We start from the raw sequence: 19,449 nt of genomic DNA, 5'->3' as shown, positions 1-19,449 counted from the left end.
CCGTCTGATGAAGCGCAGAGCAGGGGTACGTCAGTCAGGCGCTGCCTTTGATGAGAGGCTCTGCTGTTCGGGCTGGGCCGTTTTGCTGACTAGTAAGATTCGGATTAACGATGAAATCCCCTACCAACGTTAAGTAACTACCGAGTACCTACACATCTATCTGTACTTAGAATTCCCGTCATCGGTGCCGGCGCGCAGAGGTTTGCAAAACACACCGAGGGCATAATCATTCCTTACTGGGTACAGAACCATTCGTGCGCCCCCGGCAAGGCTGTGCTCGCAGCAGACGATCGCTCATTGATGGCAGATTACGTTGTTCCACGTCCATTCGAGAAACCTCGGAACCAGAAGAAGCAACGGAATTTGAGATGCTGGCTGGTGCCTTGGCAGTGACCGGGGTGGAGCAGCACCATTGCTGCCTGAGGCCAAGATGACTCTCGAGCGGAGTCCAAAAATCTCCCTTGCGCACCCCGGATGGATGCTCCCTCTTGTTGCACTGGACTGATCCCGTCGCCCCTCTTCCCTCGATCCGTCCAGCAGGCACCTGCCTTCCTCGCTGCTGGATTCGATTTCCTGCAGTGTCCGAGTCGTCGCTCCGATTTCTTTTTTGTTTTCTTCCCCTAATAAGTTTCGTTTGCGTCAGACCGCGCCTGTCCGCCTACCGGTTCCGCGCGCGGTTTGCTCCTCTTTTGTTTCGGTGGTTTACGGTTGGGAGGAGTCTGATTCGCTGGGTCCGGCGCGTCAGCTCAGCAATCGCACAGCGCGCACACACACCCCCCCCCGACTTTCCCCCGTGCCTGCGATTACGAGAACGTCAACAACAGCACCGCCCGAGGGGTCGCGTCTTCTGGGCCCCTATCAAAGCACAACGACTTCTCTGCCAAACCGACGCCGTGTCTTCGCTCTCTTGTTTTGTGTTTTCTTTCGTTCGCTATTACGCCCATATCCACTACTTGTAATATTGGTTGCTCCTTTGCGACACTTGTCTTGTTCTTATTGACGACACAACAGCTACTCTCCTTCTTTGTTTCCTTTTTCCTTTATTGTTCTTTGCGACACAGTCTCGCGTCTCCTCACATGTTGGATCTCGCGTGGTGAAGGGATCTTGCATTCCGCATCCAAGGGGACTTCTGGCCTTGGCAGCACTAACCTCGACTGCCCTGCCTGTTTGGCGACCTCGCCACCGATGGCGACCTCTCTTCCTTCCCACGAGGCCGTCGTGGCCTCGGCTGCCGGCGATACCTTCGACCCCTTCGTGGGCAGCCCTTCGGGCCCTGCTCATTTGCGACACTCCAACTTCGATACCAACCTCTTCGCCCTGGCCCCCGGGTCTTCGGCCGAGCAGGTCAAACGAGCGATCCAGGCGCATTTGCGGGATACCGAGCGGCGGATGGAGGAGGCGGGGAAGTTAGGAACTGCCTTAGTCCAGCAGCAGAAGCAGCTCACCGAGAAACTCCGCGAAGTCGAGCAGCTTCAGTCCGAGGCCGAACTCAGCCCGGAGCTTCGGCAACGGCTGGTTGAGATCGAAAAAGATTACAACGAGGTGGCCCGGGAAAGTGCTCGCGCCCTGCTTCCTAAGCAGAGGGTTCCCAGTAACGAGTCCCAAGGCTCACCCTTCACCCCGGATGGCAGCAAAGGTGTCGCCAGGGTAGGTCTTTCCCGCCTTTTTTTCCCGGAACGCCGTCTGATGCGTGCTATTAGCGCTCCGTTAGCCCCTCTAAGTTTGAGACTCTCGCTGCGCCCTCGCCAACAAAGTTCGGCGTTCAAAACCGGAAGGTCCGCAACCAGCCCGCGAGTAGGATCCACGATATCGAATTCGCGGCCGAGATAAGCACGTCCCTGATCGCACAGGTCCGAAACCTGCAGGCCCTTCTCTCGGAGAGGGAGGAAGAACTCAAGGAGGTCAAGGCGGAAAGGTCACAGTTGGAGATTGAAGTCGAAGGGTTCCACCAACGCCTGAAGAGTCTGGACGAGAGCGAGAGCCGGTACAAGGACGAGAATTGGAACCTCGAGACGCAGATTCACGAGCTCATCGCGGCGCAGAAGGAGGCGGCGGAGCGCGAAAAGAAGCTCACGCAAACCGTCAATGTCATCCAGGCCGAGAGAAACGCGGCCCAGAGGGAACTGGAAGAGGTCAAGGAAAGCCTCGCCAAGCAAGACGAGAAACATTCCGCCGAGATCAAGAACCTCGAAATCGAGCTTGGCACCAGCCGCCGTGCTGCCGTGCTCTATGAATCCGAGCGCTCCGCCCTGCAGCGGAAGGTGGAGGAGCTTACCGGCCAGAACCAGGAGTTGGCCAAGGCCTTCTCGGCTCTTCAGCGTGGACGGGCGTTGGAGCGCGAGGCTCCCGCTGGGGGCAGCGAGGAGGATTCCAACTCGGCGCCTGACCACAACACTCCGGAGCACTCACCTCCTCCGTCGCCCATGAAGCCCACTCCCCGGCATTCTGCGCTGGAATCTGAGACGCTCAAGACATCGCTCAGCCACGCTCAGCGTACCATCCAGACCCTCCGGACTAACATCCACCGTGAAAAAACGGAGAAGCTGGAGTTGAAGCGCATGCTCCAGGATGCCAGGGACGAAATTGAGAAGCTGAGGAGCGACCCCAACCCTGCTCCCAGGAGGATCCGCAAGGCCGAGTTGCGCGAGGCCAAGAAACCCGTCTTCAAGTTGACCCAGCTGGGTGTCCCACGAACCAGCAGGACCGAGGTGGTTGAAGACCCAGAGTGGGAGGACCAGTCCGAGATCCCGTCGCCGCGCCCGCTCTCACGACGCGGTTCAACCACCCGTCTTTCTGGAACCAACGCCGCTCCTCCCGAGTCTAGCAGCGACCACTTCGAGACGGCTAACGAGACAAGCGACGCTGCCTTTGAGACTGCTCACGAGCGCGGGACCGAAACGGAGGACTTCCAGACTGGCGTCGAGGACATGTCGGACGATGATGCGCCGACGGAGACAGAGGCCGGGCCATCTCGGGGTGCGAATTCGATCAAGCGTCCTCCACCCCTGCCCCCGCATCACTCCAGCAACCATTATTCGTTCGACAGCACCGCCTCTACGTCTAGCGAGGATGAGGACTATCCGTCATTCAGCTCTGACCTCAGGACGCCAACGTCTGGCCCCAAGATGCGGCTGCGTATGAGCCGCAGTTCTCTGTCCCGTCGCTCGCGACAGTTCAGCGAGGAACGCGGGGTGCCGAGCAGTCCTCCGAGCATTCCTGCTGACAACGCCTCGGTCACTCCAGGCGGGCAGAGCTTGTACGCGGAGCTCAACGGGTTGGACAATAGTGATGATGACTCGTGCGCGGGAGCCGCTACGCCTAGTCGGAGGAGTGTTCGCTCCGCTACGCCTGCCACTCCCCGCAGCATGATTCGCGGGCGCGCTTCTCCGCCACCCGAGGTTCCAGCACTGCCCAAGATCATGGTCGACAGCGGCATGATGACCGAGCCGGTAGACATCCGGCCAATGCTCACGATGTTCGATCGTGAAGGGGACAATGATCATGAGCGGCCAACGTCGATGGAGTCTGTGATCAGAGGTCGCCAGCTGCCTGTGTCGACCCAGTGGTTGGGAGAGGAATGCAGGGATGGAGAGCTGTCGAGACCCCAGTCCTCCGTTTCGTACAGTGACGCGAGTGTGCAGCACGAATGGGATATGCACAGAAAGCTGGGTCAGTTCCCCTCGCCTCCGCCGACCCTTGTCCTCTCTTCCATCGAGTCGCAGGATATCGAGCCGCACTCAGAACCGGAAACGCGGCCAAGCACGCCACTCTTGAGCGTCACGGCGATCCTATCTGAACAGACTGAGCCTGTGGTAGAGCTAGTGGAGCCGCCGACCCTGTCGATCGCGTCCGTGGTTTCCGAGCATGTCGAGCCAGTGGTCGAACCAGAGCCACCTCTGCCGAAGCTGAGCGTGCCGGTCATTCTTGCTCAGGCTATCGAGCCAGTGTCCGAACCCGAGCCGGCTTTACCGGAGCCACCAACGCTTACCATGCCCGCTATCCTCTCTCAAGATGTTGAGCCGGTGCCGGAACCTGAAACCCCCTGTCCGGAGCCTCCGACGCTTACCATGCCCGTTATCCTCTCTCAAGATGTTGAGCCGGTGCCGGAACCTGAAACCCCCCGTCCGGAGCCTCCGCCGCTCAGTGCGCCCGTGATCGTTTCTCAGTCCATCGAGCCTGTGGCTGAACCCGAGCCACTCATTCCGAAACCGCAGACGCTGAGTGTTCCCGCCGTTATCTCTCAAGACATCGAACCCGTTCCGCCCTTGCCAGTCGCGCTCTCTTTCTCGGCTCTGCACACCACGGAAGTCCAGCCTGTTGCTGGGCCCGAGACTCCTCGTCCCTCGCCCGTCACCCTCACCTGCACGACTATCCATTCGGAAGAGGTCGAGCCAATAGAGCTTCCCGCACCGGTCGTCGAGGAGCGCTCGGAACCCAAGGCGGATGTTCCTCCTCTGCCCGTGCCTCTATCGTTCTCCTCGATTACATCGACGCACATCGAGCCTCAGGAAGAGGTGCCCGCGTCCCCGATCAAGCTTTCGGTGTCGCCTATTGCGACGGAAGAAGTCGAGCCTTTCCAGGAGCCAGAGACGCCTGCACCTTCTCTTACTCTTGCTTCCATCCAGACGCTGGATGTTGCCCCGTGTGAACCGCCAGCACCTGCTCTGAAGATGTCAGGCGTTCAGTCCTGGGATATCGAGCCAGTGGGTGTTCCGGATGCCGCCCTGCCAGCCCTGTCTCTCTCGGAGATTCACGTTCAGTCCATCGAACCCATCCAGACCGAGGAGCCCAAGGTCGCTCAAGTGTTGGGCTTCGCAGGCATCCAATCGCTGCACATTGAACCTATCGAGCCACGCAGCCCTAAGCGGAACGCATTCATTCTCCCTCGTGACGCCGACAGCGAAGCCGCTCCAGCAAATGTGACGGCAACAGCTGATCAATGCGCTCAGACAACTCTAACATCTGATGCTATCGATCAGATGATAAGGGAGAGGCTGCAGCCACCTGCGACGGCCAGCTTAGAGCGATCCCAATCGCTGGGCAGCATGGGCACGCCATCTACGGTAAGGATCCACCGGCCTCGTCAAGAAAGCTTGGACAACTCTGTGCGATCCAGAGGCATAATGGCCGAGGCCGGCACCGATGCGCTCGGCGGACCCCTTGTTCGGAGGCCTGGCAGTTCGGGCAGTGGTATGGCCTCCATCAACGAGGTCCCGCCGCTCCCGGCGAACCACAAGGAGGCTATCGAGGCGGCGAGGAGCGGTTCTTCGCAGGGTGGCCAAGGCACGATTGGCAGCATGGGTCCTCCACTGTTCCCAGCTTCTTCGTTGAAACCGCAAAACCAATCTCTCAGACCCCGTACTCCCACTGGCTCGAAGCGACCCATGTCGCCAGTCTCCGTGGCCTCCGGTCGCGGGACGCCAACCCCTCGCGCTGCGGGCGGCAAGCAGGGGGTCGGAACTGCCGATGTTCACGAGGTGCAGTCGCTTTCACGGGCGACGCTTCGCAGCCGGAAGTCCTCCATCTCGTCGTTTACATCCGAGGTTGATACTCGGTTCAACATGCACGGCGTGGCCGGCCTCGATCCACAGGGATTCGGGCCAAACACGGACCCTCGCATGATCCAGGCAATCACGCAGACCATGATCGGCGAATATCTATGGAAATACACGCGAAAGGCCGGTCGTGGAGAGATGTCAGAGAACAGGCACCGCAGATACTTCTGGGTTCACCCGTACACGCGTACTCTCTACTGGAGTGACCGTGACCCTTCGACCGCTGGGCGTTCCGAGTTGCGAGCCAAGAGCGTCCAGATCGAGGCGGTTCGGGTTGTCGCTGATGACAACCCGATGCCGCCAGGTCTGCACAGGAAGAGCTTGATCATCGTGTCGCCTGGTAGGAGCATAAAGTTCACCTGCACTACCGGCCAGCGGCACGAGACGTGGTTCAACGCGCTGTCATACCTGCTTCTCCGGACAGCCAGTGAGGGCCAGTCGGATGCCGAGGAGATTGCTGGCAACATCGCCAGGGAGGACGTCGACGAATTCAACCCGCCGATCGGAAGACGCCAAGCAAATGGCAGCCGAGCGGCGCCTTCGCTGTCGTCGCACAACTCCCGGTCGGCGCGGGAATCTCCCCCCATGGACATCTCAGTGAGCGTACCTACGTTGACACCCTCGCGCTCCAAGGCCTCGCAGGGCCGCCAGTCCCATGGTACTCTCAGCAGGATCAGTGGGTATTGGAAGGACACCAAGATCTCGGGGACCTTTGGCAGCATCAGGAGCCGGAGTGTTCAGGGGCGTCACACTGCCCTGGGCATCTACGAAACTAGCGACCTCCAAGACAGCGCCGAAGATGTCCGGGAGATGATCGTGAGGCAGGATCGTGAGGCTGATAAGCTCGAGAATGTGCGCGCATGCTGCGATGGTGAGTGAAACTTTTTCCAAAGATAAAAGTCATGCGCCGGAGATATTAACCGTCTTTTCCAGGCAAGCACGATGTCGGCACGCTCACTAATAGTGCGAAGAAGAGCCGCCACTCGGTTCCAGGTTTCCGGTCACCTACACCTGGCGCTACGACGCCAACACCATCCGGAACTGTCAAGTCCCGGGCATGAATGCATCCTTCGAGTTCGATCCTTCGGTTTCCTTGGAATATCAACCCCGGACGCCTCTGTTAGATGGCCAGCATATCATTTTTCTTTCTCGTCGATCGTTACAACAACCATTTTCTATTGCACTTGGGGTTTCTGTGATGCATACACCGGCCATGCATACAGGGCGTCACGAGGTTCACGATTCGCTCTTCTAATCCTCTCCTCTTCTGTACCACCACCCGACTCCCCGAGACCAAAGCCTTACATCGGCCGTCCACTAATCAGCGCGCGTACTACCAATGCGCTCGCTCTACTTCAAAGAGGCGCCGATCACTCCCCCTCCCTTCGGTTATCCTTGACCAACATTTGGAGCATGTTCTCTCTTGTTTTGACGGTCGGGGCGTTGGGGTCTCCTTGGTTGAGTTTTCTGCGCAACCTGTTCTTCCAAGGCGTTTTGGCGGATCGGAAAGTTTCCGCTACGGTAATTCCGTTGCCAGTTCTTGGTGGTTCAAGAAACATCGTCTGTCTAGGTTGCCTGGTACGCAAGCCGGCAAGCACATGCGCACGCAACCACGGCTCAGTTATTTGGGTCCGTGGCGAAAGCGTGCCCCATTCGCTGTCAGATTGTTCTCGAAACCGGAGAATGGGAGAGAGAGGAGAGTGAAGTAATGTTAAAGAGGTCGTTTTGTAATCGTGGACAGTATGTGAGATAGCGTTGATGACTGAATGAGAAAACTAAATTGGAAATCTGGGGCGTGGACGGTGAGAGATGTAGATGTGGACGCTTCCTGGGCACCACCTGAAAGCTTGATTCCTGGGTACACTCATATGAACTGTCCCTATCCGTAGTTGTTTGGATGTTGGGATACTCCCCAGACCTCGAACACTTTCTTAGTCAGCATCTCATTGAACCCTTCTGGGACGGCTTGATAGGGAGCTCGGACCAATGACATAAGCCTCTGCGCGCTCAGCGCGACAACAGTAAATCCGTACGTTTACTTTCAGGATAGCTAATCAATGATTGCTTATTTTCGCCACTTTCCGCTTTCTGGAAAACCCCAATTTCCTCAACAACATGGCAGATACAGAGACGAAGCCTGGTGATGAGCAATGCGCGCCGATTGCCCCGGTCGCAATCTTCAAGAAGCGCGGCGCAAAGGGCAAGGCCAACATCCGAAAACGACCTGTGACGCCGCCACCAGCCGCCGACAGCGACGATTCTGATTTCTCCTCCTCAGAAGACGAGACCGGCCAAAGGATCAAGCGCAGGAAACGCAATCATGGCGCAGTAGCTGCCTCTTCAAAAGACGCCTCCGCCACCGGCAAGGACAGCGACGACCTCACCGCGACCGTCTTTGAAGCCGACCGGAACCGGGCGCTCGATACTGGCAAGCACGAAGCAACGAAGCAGAGCAACTGGTACGATGAAGATGCCAACGATGACCTCTCGGCCCGCAACCTCCTCGGAACGACCCGCGCGATGAAGAGCAACAGCAACAAGAACAACACCACGTCTTCGGAGCACCAGCCAGACGGCACCTACAGAGGCCTGGCCAACCAGACCAGCTACATCCAGCGCAACCCCAACGCGCCGCAGCGGACGGTGGGGCCGGTCAAGGCTCCGACCAACATCCGGACCATCACCATCACCGACATGGCGCCGGACGTGTGCAAGGACTACAAGACGACCGGCTTCTGCGGCTTCGGCGACAGCTGCAAGTTCCTCCACGCCCGCGAGGACTACGCGTACGGGTGGCAGCTCGACAAGGAGTGGGAGAACGTCACCAAGGGCAAGAAGGTCCTCGGCGGGACGATCGTGGCCAGCGCGGACCGCAAGATCGCCGGCGGCAGCAAAGGCGGCGGCAAAGGCGGCGGCGAAGACGACGACGACAATGCGGATCTGGCCGAGGCGGCCATGCTGGACAACATACCCTTCGCGTGCATCATCTGCCGGGGCCCGTACAAGTCGCCCGTGGTGACGCGGTGCGGGCACTACTTCTGCGAGGGGTGCGCGCTCAGGCGGTACCGGCGGGATCCGAGCTGCGCGGCGTGCGGGGCGGGCACGAACGGGGTGTTCAACGCGGCCAAGAAGCTGCAGAAACTACTGGACAAGAAGAGGGAGCGGGCGGCGAAGAGGAGGCAGGAGGCGATAGAGGCCGGGGAAGAAGTCAGCGAGGAGGAGGAAGAGGGGGTGGAAGGGAATCAAGACGGAGGCGGGGATTGAGAGCAGTCGAAATGCATGTCTTGTTATTATGAAGATGACTTCAATCTGTGAATGAATTCCCGGCGTCTTGTTCCGCGCCTGTCATTGCATCCTTCTTGCCTGCTACTGTGCGCCTAGGACTCCGTTTGCCCTCTGGTCCCAACTATCATCAAGTCGTAGAATGAGCCAAGCTAAAATCAGACAACAACCCACCCCCCGTGTCAACCCAACGCAAAAGACATCATCGGCAAAAAAAAAGAAAGAAAGAAAAAAAGACAATCAGACTCCCATTGTGAAGTCGTGTTCGATCCCGGGTGTCACACTAGCAATGAACTGGTATCCGTGTAAGCCGCATCTCCTGCTGGAGGTGAAGAAGAGTGGCCAAGGGGCCGAGAGACGTACCTTCAAGAACACGACCAGATATTGGTCTACCCGGATGGCAACTTCCTGATCAGCAACGTCGTGCTGTACCTCCTCCCACTCATCGTTATTGTCGCTGGAGGCATCGGCACCGCCGACGTTCAGGTTGGCGATCTCACTCTCTAACCCCTCCAACCCCTCCAACCCCTGGTTGCTGCCAGCGGCTAGACCCGCCTTTTGCCTCTCCCTCCGCAGCTTGAGCGCCGCGTCAGCCCGGTCGAGGAGGGTCTTCATGACGGAAGCGTGTTTGCACGGGTGTATGCTCGCCATCTTCACGCTGTTCGCAAAGAATGGAAAGTCCTCCAGGGTCACCGTCTTGTCCTTGTAGTCCCCCACAATATCCTCCATCATGAGGTGAGGAGGCAGCGGCTCGCCGTTGGGCTGGTAGCCAGACATGTACATCCGCGGGGTCTTGTACCACGGCGAGTAGACGATGTACAACGAGTATGTCCGCCGTCCGCTGAAGGGAACAAAAAAAACCGAAATGAGTCAGTACGGTGTGCGCGCGCATTGTTAGTGGCTCGACGACGGTCTGCTCACCTGCTCTTGCCGTCCCCGTCGGCATCCCGGATGATGGCCTCGTCGTCCTCTTCATCCTCCATATCTGGAATATCGTCTTCGTCGATGACCTCCCGGTCGCCGATATTGCCGGAATCATCTACCGTCCGTACTTCCCGCACCTTGAGCGGCTGGGAGCTGGTCAGGCCGCCGGTCCGCAGCCAGCCATCGTCGTCGTTGTTCTTGCCTCCCTCCACCACGGCCTCCTCATGTCCCGCATCGCCGGCAAAGTCGTCGTTGAGGCGGCGGTGGCAGGGGACGTGGCGTGTTACCAGGTATTGCTTCCCCGGCGGAAGATGGCTGATGCGCTTGCTAGGTGTCTCGGCATCGGCCCATGACCAGGACGGGAACTTGAAGACCAGATAATCGCCCGCGGCGAGAAACTCCTCGGGAGTGATCTCGCCTGTCTTACGGAAGGTCGAGGTATGGCTCGCCGGCGTATACCTGTCTCGCAGGCTGTTGACTGTTGAGTAAAGGATGTTCATGGTTGCAGATGGTTGGTGTTCGGGAGATGGAAGAGTGCTTTTGGCTGAGGCGCGGGGGTGGGGTTGTTATTGGGCCTTTAGAATGATCGACAAAGGGCTCTTTTCTGAGAGGTACCTGTCAGGGTCGGACTGTTTTCTTGGCCGGAAGCTATGGGAGCGTTCTAAATGTTGGAGGAACTCAAAAGGTATCGAGGCAAAGCATTCCAGGAAGCGGAGATTTAAGGGCTAGCCCAAGAGCGGATTCAAGTGATGAGTCTACGCCTCGTGACAAGCTCAGTTGATGGTAGGTAGCCTTGCAATGAACGAGCGTCATCTGCCAAGATGAACAAGTACCACACAGTAATTATGTACTAGTACGGATAGCGGGCGGGCTTGGCAGGGTTGGCGGGGCTGGAGCTCATGCCCCGCTTGAATAATTCATGGCAGCTGACCGCCCCACGACGGCCCGTCGAGCATCTCCTGTGTCACATATGATTGGCTGCTTGATTTCAACGTTCAAGGCAAATCGCCGCGCAACTTCCAAGCCTGGCTGACGACGATAAGGAGGCGAGCTCCAGATCCGCTGCTCATTTCAGGTACCTCTAATAGCACTTAATTTTTCCCTCCCTTTGTTGAACACGTCGACTTCCCCGACGTCACTCCTAGTGTAGCCACCCGCTCTCGGCCGAATAGCTTCTACTCCCACGATCCACCGCGCGGGGTTTCGGATGCGCGGAATCTGTCGCCCCTGACACCTGCACTTCGTTCTCTTATGATCCGAGTTGCCCAGTGCCGTTTGCGGTTTCGTTCTTCCCGCACCTCTCTGATTCGCACATCCACCGACCAACGCGGCGGCACTCTATAGGTGCCCAACATGGCTACCATACGCAGCCTTGACCACACTAAGTCCGTTTGCGATTGCTTCCGCTTCCGCTGTCGCTTCCGCTCTCATTCCATGAGTCGTCAACGTGTCCAAAGCTTCGAGCATTGCAGACTGACCCGGCATGCCGCGCAGGTCCGAGGCCGAGCTGGCCATCAACATCAAGAAAGCGACAAGCCCCGATGAGACTGCCCCGAAGCGCAAACATGTCCGCAGCTGTATCGTCTACACTTGGGACCACAAGTCGTCGCAGTCTTTCTGGGCCGGCCTCAAGGTCCAACCCATCCTGGCCGACGAGGTCCAGACATTCAAGGCCCTGATTACGGTCCACAAGGTTCTCCAAGAGGGTCACCCGGTAACTCTGAGAGAGGCAATGGCAAACAGGGGGTGGATCGACAGTCTGAACCGCGGAATGGCCGGCGAGGGCATGCGTGGCTACGGCCCCTTGATCAGGGAATACGTCCATTACCTGCTCGCCAAGTTGTCGTTCCACAAGCAACATCCCGAGTTCAACGGCACCTTCGAGTACGAGGAGTACATTAGCCTCAAGGCGATCAATGACCCCAATGAGGGTTACGAGACCATCACGGATCTGATGACCCTGCAGGACAAGATCGACCAGTTCCAGAAGCTGATATTCTCGCACTTCCGCAACGTCGGTAACAACGAGTGCAGAATTTCTGCTCTTGTTCCTCTCGTCACCGAGAGCTACGGCATCTACAAGTTCATTACCAGCATGCTCAGGGCAATGCACTCAAGTAAATCTCCTTATCGCAGGATTGAGAGGAATTATTTTTTCCAACTGACACTGCCTAGCTACGGGTGACAACGAGGCCTTGGAACCCCTCCGACAAAGATATGATGCACAACACTACCGCCTCGTCAAGTTCTACTACGAGTGCTCCAATCTCCGCTATCTCACGAGCCTCATCACCATTCCAAAACTGCCGCAAGACCCGCCCAATCTGCTCGCAGAAGACGACAATGCGCCTGCGCTTCCTGCACGCCCAAAGAAGGAGATTGAGAAGCAACCGACGCCCCCGCCACCACCGAAGAATGAGGAGCCGGACGAGATCAATGAGTTCTGGAAAAACGAGCTGGATAGGCAGAACCGGGAATTCGAGGAGCAGCAGCGTGTGTTGGAGGCACAGCAACAAGCAGCGCTGCTCGCGCAGCAACAAGCCCAACTGCAGGCACAGCGCGAATTTGAGGAGCAACAACGGCGGCTGTTGGAGCAGCAACAGCGGGAGCAGGAAGCGTTGAGGGCTCAACAAGCGCAATGGCAGACACAAGGTCGGCTTGCCGAGCTCGAGCAAGAGAACCTTAATGCGCGGGCACAGTATGAGCGCGATCAACTGATGCTGCAGCAGTACGACCAACGTGTCAAGGCTTTGGAAGGAGAGCTGCAACAGATTCAGAACAACTATGGGCAGCAAATTAGCAGTAAGGATGACCAGATCCGAGCACTGCAGGAGCAAGTCAACACGTGGAGAACCAAGTACGAGGCCTTGGCGAAGCTGTACTCCCAACTCCGCCACGAGCATCTTGACCTGCTCCAGAAGTTCAAGTCGGTACAGCTCAAGGCTGCCTCCGCTCAGGAGGCGATTGACCGACGAGAGAAGCTGGAGCGCGAGATCAAGACGAAGAACCTAGAGCTCGCCGACATGATCCGGGAACGCGATCGCGCCCTTCACGAGAAGGATAGGCTGGCTGGCGCCAACAAGGACGAAGTGGAAAAGCTGAAGCGAGAGCTCCGGATGGCCCTGGACCGCGCAGACAATCTGGAGAGGAGCAAAGGCAACGAGCTCTCCACCATGCTCTCTAAGTACAACCGCGAGATGGCGGATCTGGAGGAGGCGCTGCGCAACAAGTCGCGCGCTTTGGAGGAGGCCCAGGCCAAGCTGCGGGAGGGCAACTCTGATCTGGAGGCCCTTCTTCGCGAGAAGGAGGAGGAGCTCGAGGTCTACAAAGCCGGCATGGACCAGACGCTGCTCGAGCTCAACGAGCTGAAGAACAACCAGGGCACATCAGACCAGGCTCTCGATAGTCAACTGGATGTCTTGATCCTCGCCCAGATGGAAAAGATCAATGAGATCATCGACTCGGTGCTCCAGTCAGGGGTACAGCGCGTCGACGACGCCATGTACGAGCTTGACTCGACCATGCAAGCTGGCAACCAGAACGCGTCACCTTCTTACGTCTTGTCGCAGATCGAGAAGGCGGCCGCTAGCGCTACCGAGTTTGCGACCTCATTCAACAACTTCATCGCCGACGGGCCCAACGGCAGCCATGCGGAGCTGATCAAGAATGTCAACGTGTTCTCCGGTGCTATCGCGGACGTCTGCAGTAACGCGAAGGGTCTGACACGCCTGGCCACCGACGAGAGCAAGAGCGATCTCCTGATCAGCGGCGCCCGTCAGTCGGCCCACGCCACCGTCATGTTCTTCCGTAGCTTGCTCAGCTTCCGCCTGGAGGGCATGGATCCGATGCAAAAGACGGACGTTGTTATCAACGGCAACCACGAAGTTCAAATGAATTTACAGAAGCTCAACAAGGTTGTTGAAGGCTTCGCGCCCGGCTTCGGCAAACTTGCCAGCAAGGGCGATCTGGGCGATATCGTCGACCAAGAGCTCAGCAGGGCGGCCGATGCCATTCAGGCAGCGGTTGAACGCCTGAACAAGTTGAAGACCAAGCCCCGGGACGGTTATACTACTTACGAACTCCGGGTCCACGATTCGATACTGGACGCCGCCATGGCAATCACCACGGCCATCGCGCAGCTCATCAAGGCGGCCACCGTTACGCAACAGGAGATTGTTCAGGCAGGGCGGGGCTCCTCCTCGCGCACCGCCTTCTACAAGAAGAACAACCGGTGGACGGAAGGCCTCATTTCGGCGGCCAAGGCAGTCGCGTCGTCGACCAACACGCTCATCGAGACGGCCGATGGCGTGCTCTCGAACCGCAACAGCCCGGAACAGCTGATCGTGGCATCCAACGATGTAGCGGCGTCGACGGCCCAGCTAGTGGCGGCCAGCCGCGTCAAGGCCGGCTTCATGAGCAAGAGCCAAGAGAACCTGGAGCAAGCCAGCAAGGCAGTCGGCGCAGCCTGCCGCGCCCTTGTCCGCCAGGTCCAGGAAATGATCAAGGACCGCCACGCGGGAGAGGAGAAGATCGACTACTCCAAGCTGGGTGCGCACGAGTTCAAAGTGCGCGAAATGGAGCAGCAGGTAAGTTCATGTTGCCCCCCAGATCCTTCCTCTTGTCGATCACCGTAGAAGCAATCCGCACTGAGCAGCCGCTGACTCCCTTTCGCTATCTAGGTCGAAATTCTGCAACTCGAGAACGCCCTGTCTGCTGCGCGCCAGCGGCTCGGGGAAATGCGCAAGATTTCGTATCGCGAAGAGTAAAGAGCTGGGATGTAGACGGATTGTGGGAAGTTGAGCGTCGTCGTGGGTATGGTTGGCGGCAGTCATTCCCCCTTTTTTTTCGCCTTCGCCGTATGTAGTTTGTGAGTAGTAAATACCTTGGAAACTCTTCTTGGGCGCGCTGTCTGTGGAATCGTCTTCGTGTAATCAAAACTCAATCCTCAATGTCGAGACTGGGGTATCTTGGCTTCTGCGAGCCTCAGGTGCGGCCGAGGTTGTCCGTTAAGTCCGACTCTCGTGCCATCCGCGATCGCGCTGCATCGGTGGCGGGACCGTCCCTGCTACCCGGTACCTCTTTCCCCATCCCACTCTTGATTGCACACGGTCCCATGTTTCTGATAAGAATCCATCTTCCCCTGGTGAAGCAGAGGACGTCTCTGGATGCATTGCGGGGCATTGCGCGTTCATCGCCACCCTTTCCCATCTAGAAACCTCGCAAATCTCAACTGGAGGAGAAACTGACCGTGCCTTTCGTCGGTGATAACGACGAGGATACCTACCTAGGTGTGTAATCCGTAGGTATGAGAGAAGGCAAGTCCACAACCCCCTCCCACAGTGCCTGGACTGGGCCCAACCTGTCCGAGGTGGCCACCTCGCCCCACATTGCACCCGCCCAGGTGTTTGCTCAACCTTCCAAATTCGTCAGCTGGACAGCCTCCCCAAAAAGAGCAAACACTCAGCCCTAAGACAGTTAGACTTGGACCCCTCAATCCGACTAACGTATGCATGTATGTATGTATGTACCCCTCCACCGCCCTGACTCCTCCAATCTGGGAAGAGATCGATTGCAAACACGAACAAAAGCCAGCATTCGATCACCCATCGCCTCTGCCAAGTCACCCTCAAGCGAGCAAGTGCATTCATACACACATGCATACGGATACACGTGCACTCCCAAGAAACTGCCGTAATGCCCATGCAAATGGATGTGATGCGATGCGATGCGATGCGATGCGATGCGATGTAATGCACAGGACGGGACACAAGGCCGAGACAGGTCGCACAAGGCGGAGCGAAACTTGTTTCCCCCCCAATTCGGAGTAGTTGTGCAGTACATACTCCGTACTTACTATCCGTAGTGTAGGATGCACACACCTCGTTACACACACACTCTCTCTCTCTCTCTTGCGGCGGAGCTTGGAACCGGGGTCCCATCGGGCTTGGCTCATCGCAGAAAGGGGGGAAAGGACGAACCAGGGGTGACCGCGCGAGCGGAACTCTCGCTTGCCACGTCCCGCCTTTGCAACTCACCCCACTTCAACCCATGCCTGCGGCTGATTCCCGGATTGGTTGCAGATCGGCAAGTGCAGTAGCGTTACCCAGGCTGAACCCTGGCGAGCGAAGGGTGGGGCCCTTGCTTAAATCGACGACAGGTCGCTCTGTCCCTATGTACGGGCTGATACGGCTTTGCTCCCTTGCAGAGAGGGATGTGCGAATTTCGTCCCTGTCACTTTTCACTGTGTTTGGTGTACTTGGTGTGTTTTTGGAACAAGTGGGAGTGGGAGGAGGATTTGGAGGCTAGATACATTGCAAAAGAGGGAAGATTGGAAGAGGGGAATTTGCCTGGCGAGGGGTGCAGGGAACGTGGTGGGTACAGTTCGCGACTTCTCTAAGTCGAGTTTCCGCTTTGGACCTTCTCTTTTTCTTTTCGTCTTTGTCCTCGCATCTTTGTACTCCGCGACCGAGTGGCTGACTGTACGATCATGTCGAAGCAATCCCGTTCCAAGGCACGTACATGGTGGCGCAACTTTTCCGCGCTTCGCTCTCCCAAAAAGCGCCTGGCCTGAGTGAAGCGAGCACGCGCTCCCACAAAAGCACAAGCACACGGATTAGAGAGCCGGTGCCGCCGCCGGAAAATCTGGCGAATAGCAATGGCGATTTCTTGTTCCGTTATGTCTCCTTTTCCTTGACAAAAAGTTGTGGCAACAGAGATGCCCGCACAGCCCCGCCGTCTGGGCTCCAGTTTTTGTAGGATAGATCGTTTTCTTAGCGGCGTTCGTGGCCGCGCTCGCACATCTGCCACGGTCGCACCTGTCGCTGGCTGGAGAGGGCTGTCTCAATTGAAGTCTGTAAACTTTTGGTTAGCGTCGGAATCTCTCGAGGATATCCCAGCGCTTGTCGGTAGGCTGATTCCTTACCGGTCGTGCCATTGCCCATGCCCATGCCCATGCCCATGCCCATGCCCATGCTCATGCTCGTGCTCGTGCGCATCATCAGACGCTCGTTTCCAAAGTTGGCTTGGTTGCCGATGCCCACGTCGCCCTCGCCTTGGAAGATTCTGGCAAGCATTGCATCAAGCTCCGGGTCATCGCTCTGGGCCATGGGGAACGGTTCGGTGGCGGGGAAGCCTGCGCTCTCGGGGAACTGGTGCACGGTGACGCCTTGCGTGATCAGCGGGTGGGCCGCGGGGACCTGGAAGAGCGCCGACATGGCAAGATGCGGATGGTTCTTTGCGAACTGGCGGAATCCCTCCATGGTGTTGGTCGATCTTGCCGCGGCGCCCGGCTGCGTGTTGATGCAGATGATGTCGTTGGTCAAGCCGGACAGCTTCGCAATGATCGGGAGCGGGTTGGACACCGGCAGGCCGTCGTTGAGGCAGTTCATGAAGAGCCCGAGCCCGTTGGTCGGCTGAAGGTAGCTCTGCACCCCTCGTGCCGCTGTCCGCTCGATCTTGTGTGTGCCGTCCTCGTCCTGCACGAGTTTCCAGCCAAGGGTCGTCAGGTAGCTCTCCCGGACGACGATTCCCATGTGCTTGATGGCAAATTGGAGCCATTCTTGCAGTGTTACTTCCTCGTCAGATAGGAACTCGCGGATCGAAGAGTACACAGCGCACATAAAATCCCATTCCTTGTGGAAGGGGTCTTCTTTCCACAGCATCGTCATAATAGGCGACTTTTCTTTTTGTGTGAGCTGAGAAAAAAGCGACGAGTAGTATGCTATAGAGCGTTAATATTGAGGCCACGAGACACCAATCAGTAAACTCACCCCGGTAACCCATAAAACCGTTGACCTTCTTTTTCGCAGGTTGTCGTTGGTTTTCGGAACGCATGATGGTCGACAATGCTCTCATCGTCGTTTCACGATCACCTTCAGCAAGACCTTCGAAGGTTTTGAGGATCTCGTTGATGCCGGCCATTGTTTCTTACTATAAACACGGTGATGAGAAGTTGTCGATCAAACTTTCGAATAATTGACGTAGGAGTTGTTGACTGGTTGGAGGGGAGGGACACTTTAAGCCACTAAGGAATGTGAGGTAGAGAGGAAGGCTCCGACCATGGCTTTGATTGGGATTTAAGATCAATTGGTATCTCAGTACGCTTACCTAAGACTGCACCCTGCAATCTCTTTGTTCACCTTTCACCCTAGAACCAAAGTAGGCAGATTTATCACTTATGTGCCAGCGTCCATTAAATGCAAAGCAGTACGTTTGTGACTATCGTGATCTGCCACTTCAAGCCAGCAAATTCCAGAACTCAATCCCAATATAAAACTCAGAGGTTCCAAAGCCTATCAAAGCCATTCGCCGTCAAACTCGAGGTGGTAAATGCGAGGTTCACCTTCCAGGAAAATCGGAACATCCGGGACATCAGCACCCAACAAGGCAATTCCCGCCAATTCCGGAGCATTAATTTCAGCATTAAGTGCTTCAAGTCTGGAAAGCCCCAGGAGGTCATACTCTGGGCATGGAATCTGTTTGTTCACGATTAGCTTCTGTTCCGGGATGTCTCACTCTGTGCTTCGACGCACCTCGCTCATGTCCTCGAGACACAGGAGTATGGCCTCTTCAGATTTCTTCCAGCCCCTGAAGTAATGTGCCAAGCGACGTTGGATTCTTCGAATTCTTGCCTGTCATCTGGTTAGCTCTTACGTCCATGGTCAGGAAAAAAGTGCCTACTTCTCTGATGAATTCCGGGAGACGGGGACCAGGGATCCGACGGTACTGATGAGTGTCAACAGGCTGCTTCTTGGTGTATATCTGTGGTAACTCACTGTCTCAAACATCTCACGATATTTGTTGTAATCTTGCATGATCTCCGGCTTCACCCAAGTGATGGTGGTCGGAAGAACCACTTTGAAAGATGGTTGTCGCTTCCTCTCCCTGAACAATGCCGGAGCGGCTATTGGCCCGGGTTTGACGTTGCCAAAGAACTTGTGCCATGGATTACCCGGAACATGTCTCAGCGGGTGAACCAAATTCTCCGTGTGCCAGTACTGAATCAACTTGCTCACGTCCTCGTTGTCGTCTGTCGGGTCGGGGACATAGCTCTCATCAGCATGGCCGTACTTGTGGAGAATGAATCCGCCATAAACCTTGACATCCTCGTCATAAACGAGCCCGCACTCCTTGCCTGGGTACGTTTCGGCTTTTTTGTGAAGTAGGAGAGTGTTGAGGAGCTCCTTCACCAAGGTCTGAGCTTCTTTGACTTGGGTCTCTAGGGACACATCTCCTCCAGAAGCAAGTCCAGTCATCTCCTCTTGGAAATCAAGAAACTCGAGAATGGTGTTTGAAGACGCAAGAAAATGGCAAACCGTCTTGACCACCGATGGTTGATCGACAATTACCAAGGAGGGAGAATGAGCGACTCTTTCCGTAGTAACCAGAAAGACGCTGGCGATTTGCAGGACCTCTTCGAAGTACTTCTCAAACTCCTCGATTTCTGTTGCAATGGCTGAACGAATATACTGAGCTTGCAGACGCAGAACAACCTGATCATTCAAGAGCGGGCCAGGTCAGCGAAAGCCTCGGACATGTTAAATCAAGCACTCACCTGGCCAAGCTCATGGCGATCCATTTGTGCTCCCCTAAGCTGAGAAACCCGATTGTTTGAAATCTGCTGCGCTCCTACGACACCATATTGGTCAGCCATGTTGCCTGGCTTAACCTCAAAAAGGTTGAGTGTAG

General features: G+C 56.8%; 6 protein-coding genes across 6 annotated transcripts; 3 read left to right on the top strand and 3 right to left on the bottom strand.

The window, feature by feature from the left end:
- Positions 1 to 447: 447 nt before the first annotated feature.
- On the top strand, positions 448 to 7,472 carry MYCTH_2298246 (uncharacterized protein). Its single transcript, XM_003660172.1, has 4 exons — positions 448 to 955; positions 1,012 to 1,648; positions 1,702 to 6,427; positions 6,490 to 7,472. Exons 2-4 carry the CDS (start codon positions 1,187 to 1,189, stop codon positions 6,615 to 6,617), a joined length of 5,316 nt encoding a protein of 1,771 aa, XP_003660220.1. The 5' UTR covers positions 448 to 955; positions 1,012 to 1,186; the 3' UTR covers positions 6,618 to 7,472.
- Positions 7,473 to 7,595: 123 nt separating this feature from the next.
- Positions 7,596 to 8,949, top strand: MYCTH_2298245 (uncharacterized protein). The gene has a single exon (XM_003660171.1). It carries the CDS (start codon positions 7,672 to 7,674, stop codon positions 8,818 to 8,820), a length of 1,149 nt encoding a protein of 382 aa, XP_003660219.1. The 5' UTR covers positions 7,596 to 7,671; the 3' UTR covers positions 8,821 to 8,949.
- Positions 8,950 to 10,351, bottom strand: MYCTH_2298243 (uncharacterized protein). Its single transcript, XM_003660170.1, has 3 exons — positions 9,760 to 10,351; positions 9,202 to 9,679; positions 8,950 to 9,132 (listed from the first exon to the last, which is right to left on the bottom strand). Exons 1-3 carry the CDS (start codon positions 10,260 to 10,262, stop codon positions 9,079 to 9,081), a joined length of 1,035 nt encoding a protein of 344 aa, XP_003660218.1. The 5' UTR covers positions 10,263 to 10,351; the 3' UTR covers positions 8,950 to 9,078.
- A 384-nt stretch (positions 10,352 to 10,735) lies between these two features.
- On the top strand, positions 10,736 to 14,766 carry MYCTH_2298240 (uncharacterized protein). Its single transcript, XM_003660169.1, has 4 exons — positions 10,736 to 11,147; positions 11,257 to 11,879; positions 11,938 to 14,348; positions 14,442 to 14,766. The coding sequence occupies exons 1-4, from the start codon at positions 11,116 to 11,118 to the stop codon at positions 14,526 to 14,528; spliced, it is 3,153 nt and encodes a 1,050-aa protein (XP_003660217.1). The 5' UTR covers positions 10,736 to 11,115; the 3' UTR covers positions 14,529 to 14,766.
- Positions 14,767 to 16,560: 1,794 nt separating this feature from the next.
- Positions 16,561 to 17,483, bottom strand: MYCTH_2298236 (uncharacterized protein). The gene is made up of 2 exons (XM_003660168.1): positions 16,685 to 17,483; positions 16,561 to 16,613 (listed from the first exon to the last, which is right to left on the bottom strand). Exons 1-2 carry the CDS (start codon positions 17,421 to 17,423, stop codon positions 16,603 to 16,605), a joined length of 750 nt encoding a protein of 249 aa, XP_003660216.1. The 5' UTR covers positions 17,424 to 17,483; the 3' UTR covers positions 16,561 to 16,602.
- Positions 17,484 to 18,056: 573 nt separating this feature from the next.
- On the bottom strand, positions 18,057 to 19,414 carry MYCTH_2107654 (uncharacterized protein; the record flags this gene model as incomplete). Its single annotated transcript, XM_003660167.1, has 5 exons — positions 18,057 to 18,236; positions 18,294 to 18,338; positions 18,415 to 18,504; positions 18,537 to 19,253; positions 19,316 to 19,414. 5 exons carry the CDS (start codon positions 19,412 to 19,414, stop codon positions 18,057 to 18,059), a joined length of 1,131 nt encoding a protein of 376 aa, XP_003660215.1.
- Positions 19,415 to 19,449: the final 35 nt, after the last annotated feature.

The sequence above is a fragment of the Thermothelomyces thermophilus genome, chromosome 1, assembly GCF_000226095.1.
Source record: "Thermothelomyces thermophilus ATCC 42464 chromosome 1, complete sequence".
Taxonomy (NCBI): domain Eukaryota; kingdom Fungi; phylum Ascomycota; class Sordariomycetes; order Sordariales; family Chaetomiaceae; genus Thermothelomyces; species Thermothelomyces thermophilus.
Note: the sequence above shows the minus strand (reverse complement) of the source record. Positions and strands in the feature narration are given on the sequence as shown.

Coding starts and splice junctions, on each gene's coding strand:
- MYCTH_2298246 (XM_003660172.1), top strand. CDS start 1,187: ATGGCGACCTCTCTTCCTTCCCACGAGGCCGTCGTGGCCTCGGCTGCC. Junction 1,649..1,701: donor GCAGCAAAGGTGTCGCCAGG/GTAGGTCTTTCC, acceptor GCGTGCTATTAG/CGCTCCGTTAGCCCCTCTAA. Junction 6,428..6,489: donor TGTGCGCGCATGCTGCGATG/GTGAGTGAAACT, acceptor CGTCTTTTCCAG/GCAAGCACGATGTCGGCACG.
- MYCTH_2298245 (XM_003660171.1), top strand. CDS start 7,672: ATGGCAGATACAGAGACGAAGCCTGGTGATGAGCAATGCGCGCCGATT.
- MYCTH_2298243 (XM_003660170.1), bottom strand. CDS start 10,262: ATGAACATCCTTTACTCAACAGTCAACAGCCTGCGAGACAGGTATACG. Junction 9,680..9,759: donor GACGGGGACGGCAAGAGCAG/GTGAGCAGACCG, acceptor TGTTCCCTTCAG/CGGACGGCGGACATACTCGT. Junction 9,133..9,201: donor ATCTGGTCGTGTTCTTGAAG/GTACGTCTCTCG, acceptor CACGGATACCAG/TTCATTGCTAGTGTGACACC.
- MYCTH_2298240 (XM_003660169.1), top strand. CDS start 11,116: ATGGCTACCATACGCAGCCTTGACCACACTAA. Junction 11,148..11,256: donor CGCAGCCTTGACCACACTAA/GTCCGTTTGCGA, acceptor CATGCCGCGCAG/GTCCGAGGCCGAGCTGGCCA. Junction 14,349..14,441: donor TGCGCGAAATGGAGCAGCAG/GTAAGTTCATGT, acceptor TTCGCTATCTAG/GTCGAAATTCTGCAACTCGA.
- MYCTH_2298236 (XM_003660168.1), bottom strand. CDS start 17,423: ATGCTGTGGAAAGAAGACCCCTTCCACAAGGAATGGGATTTTATGTGC.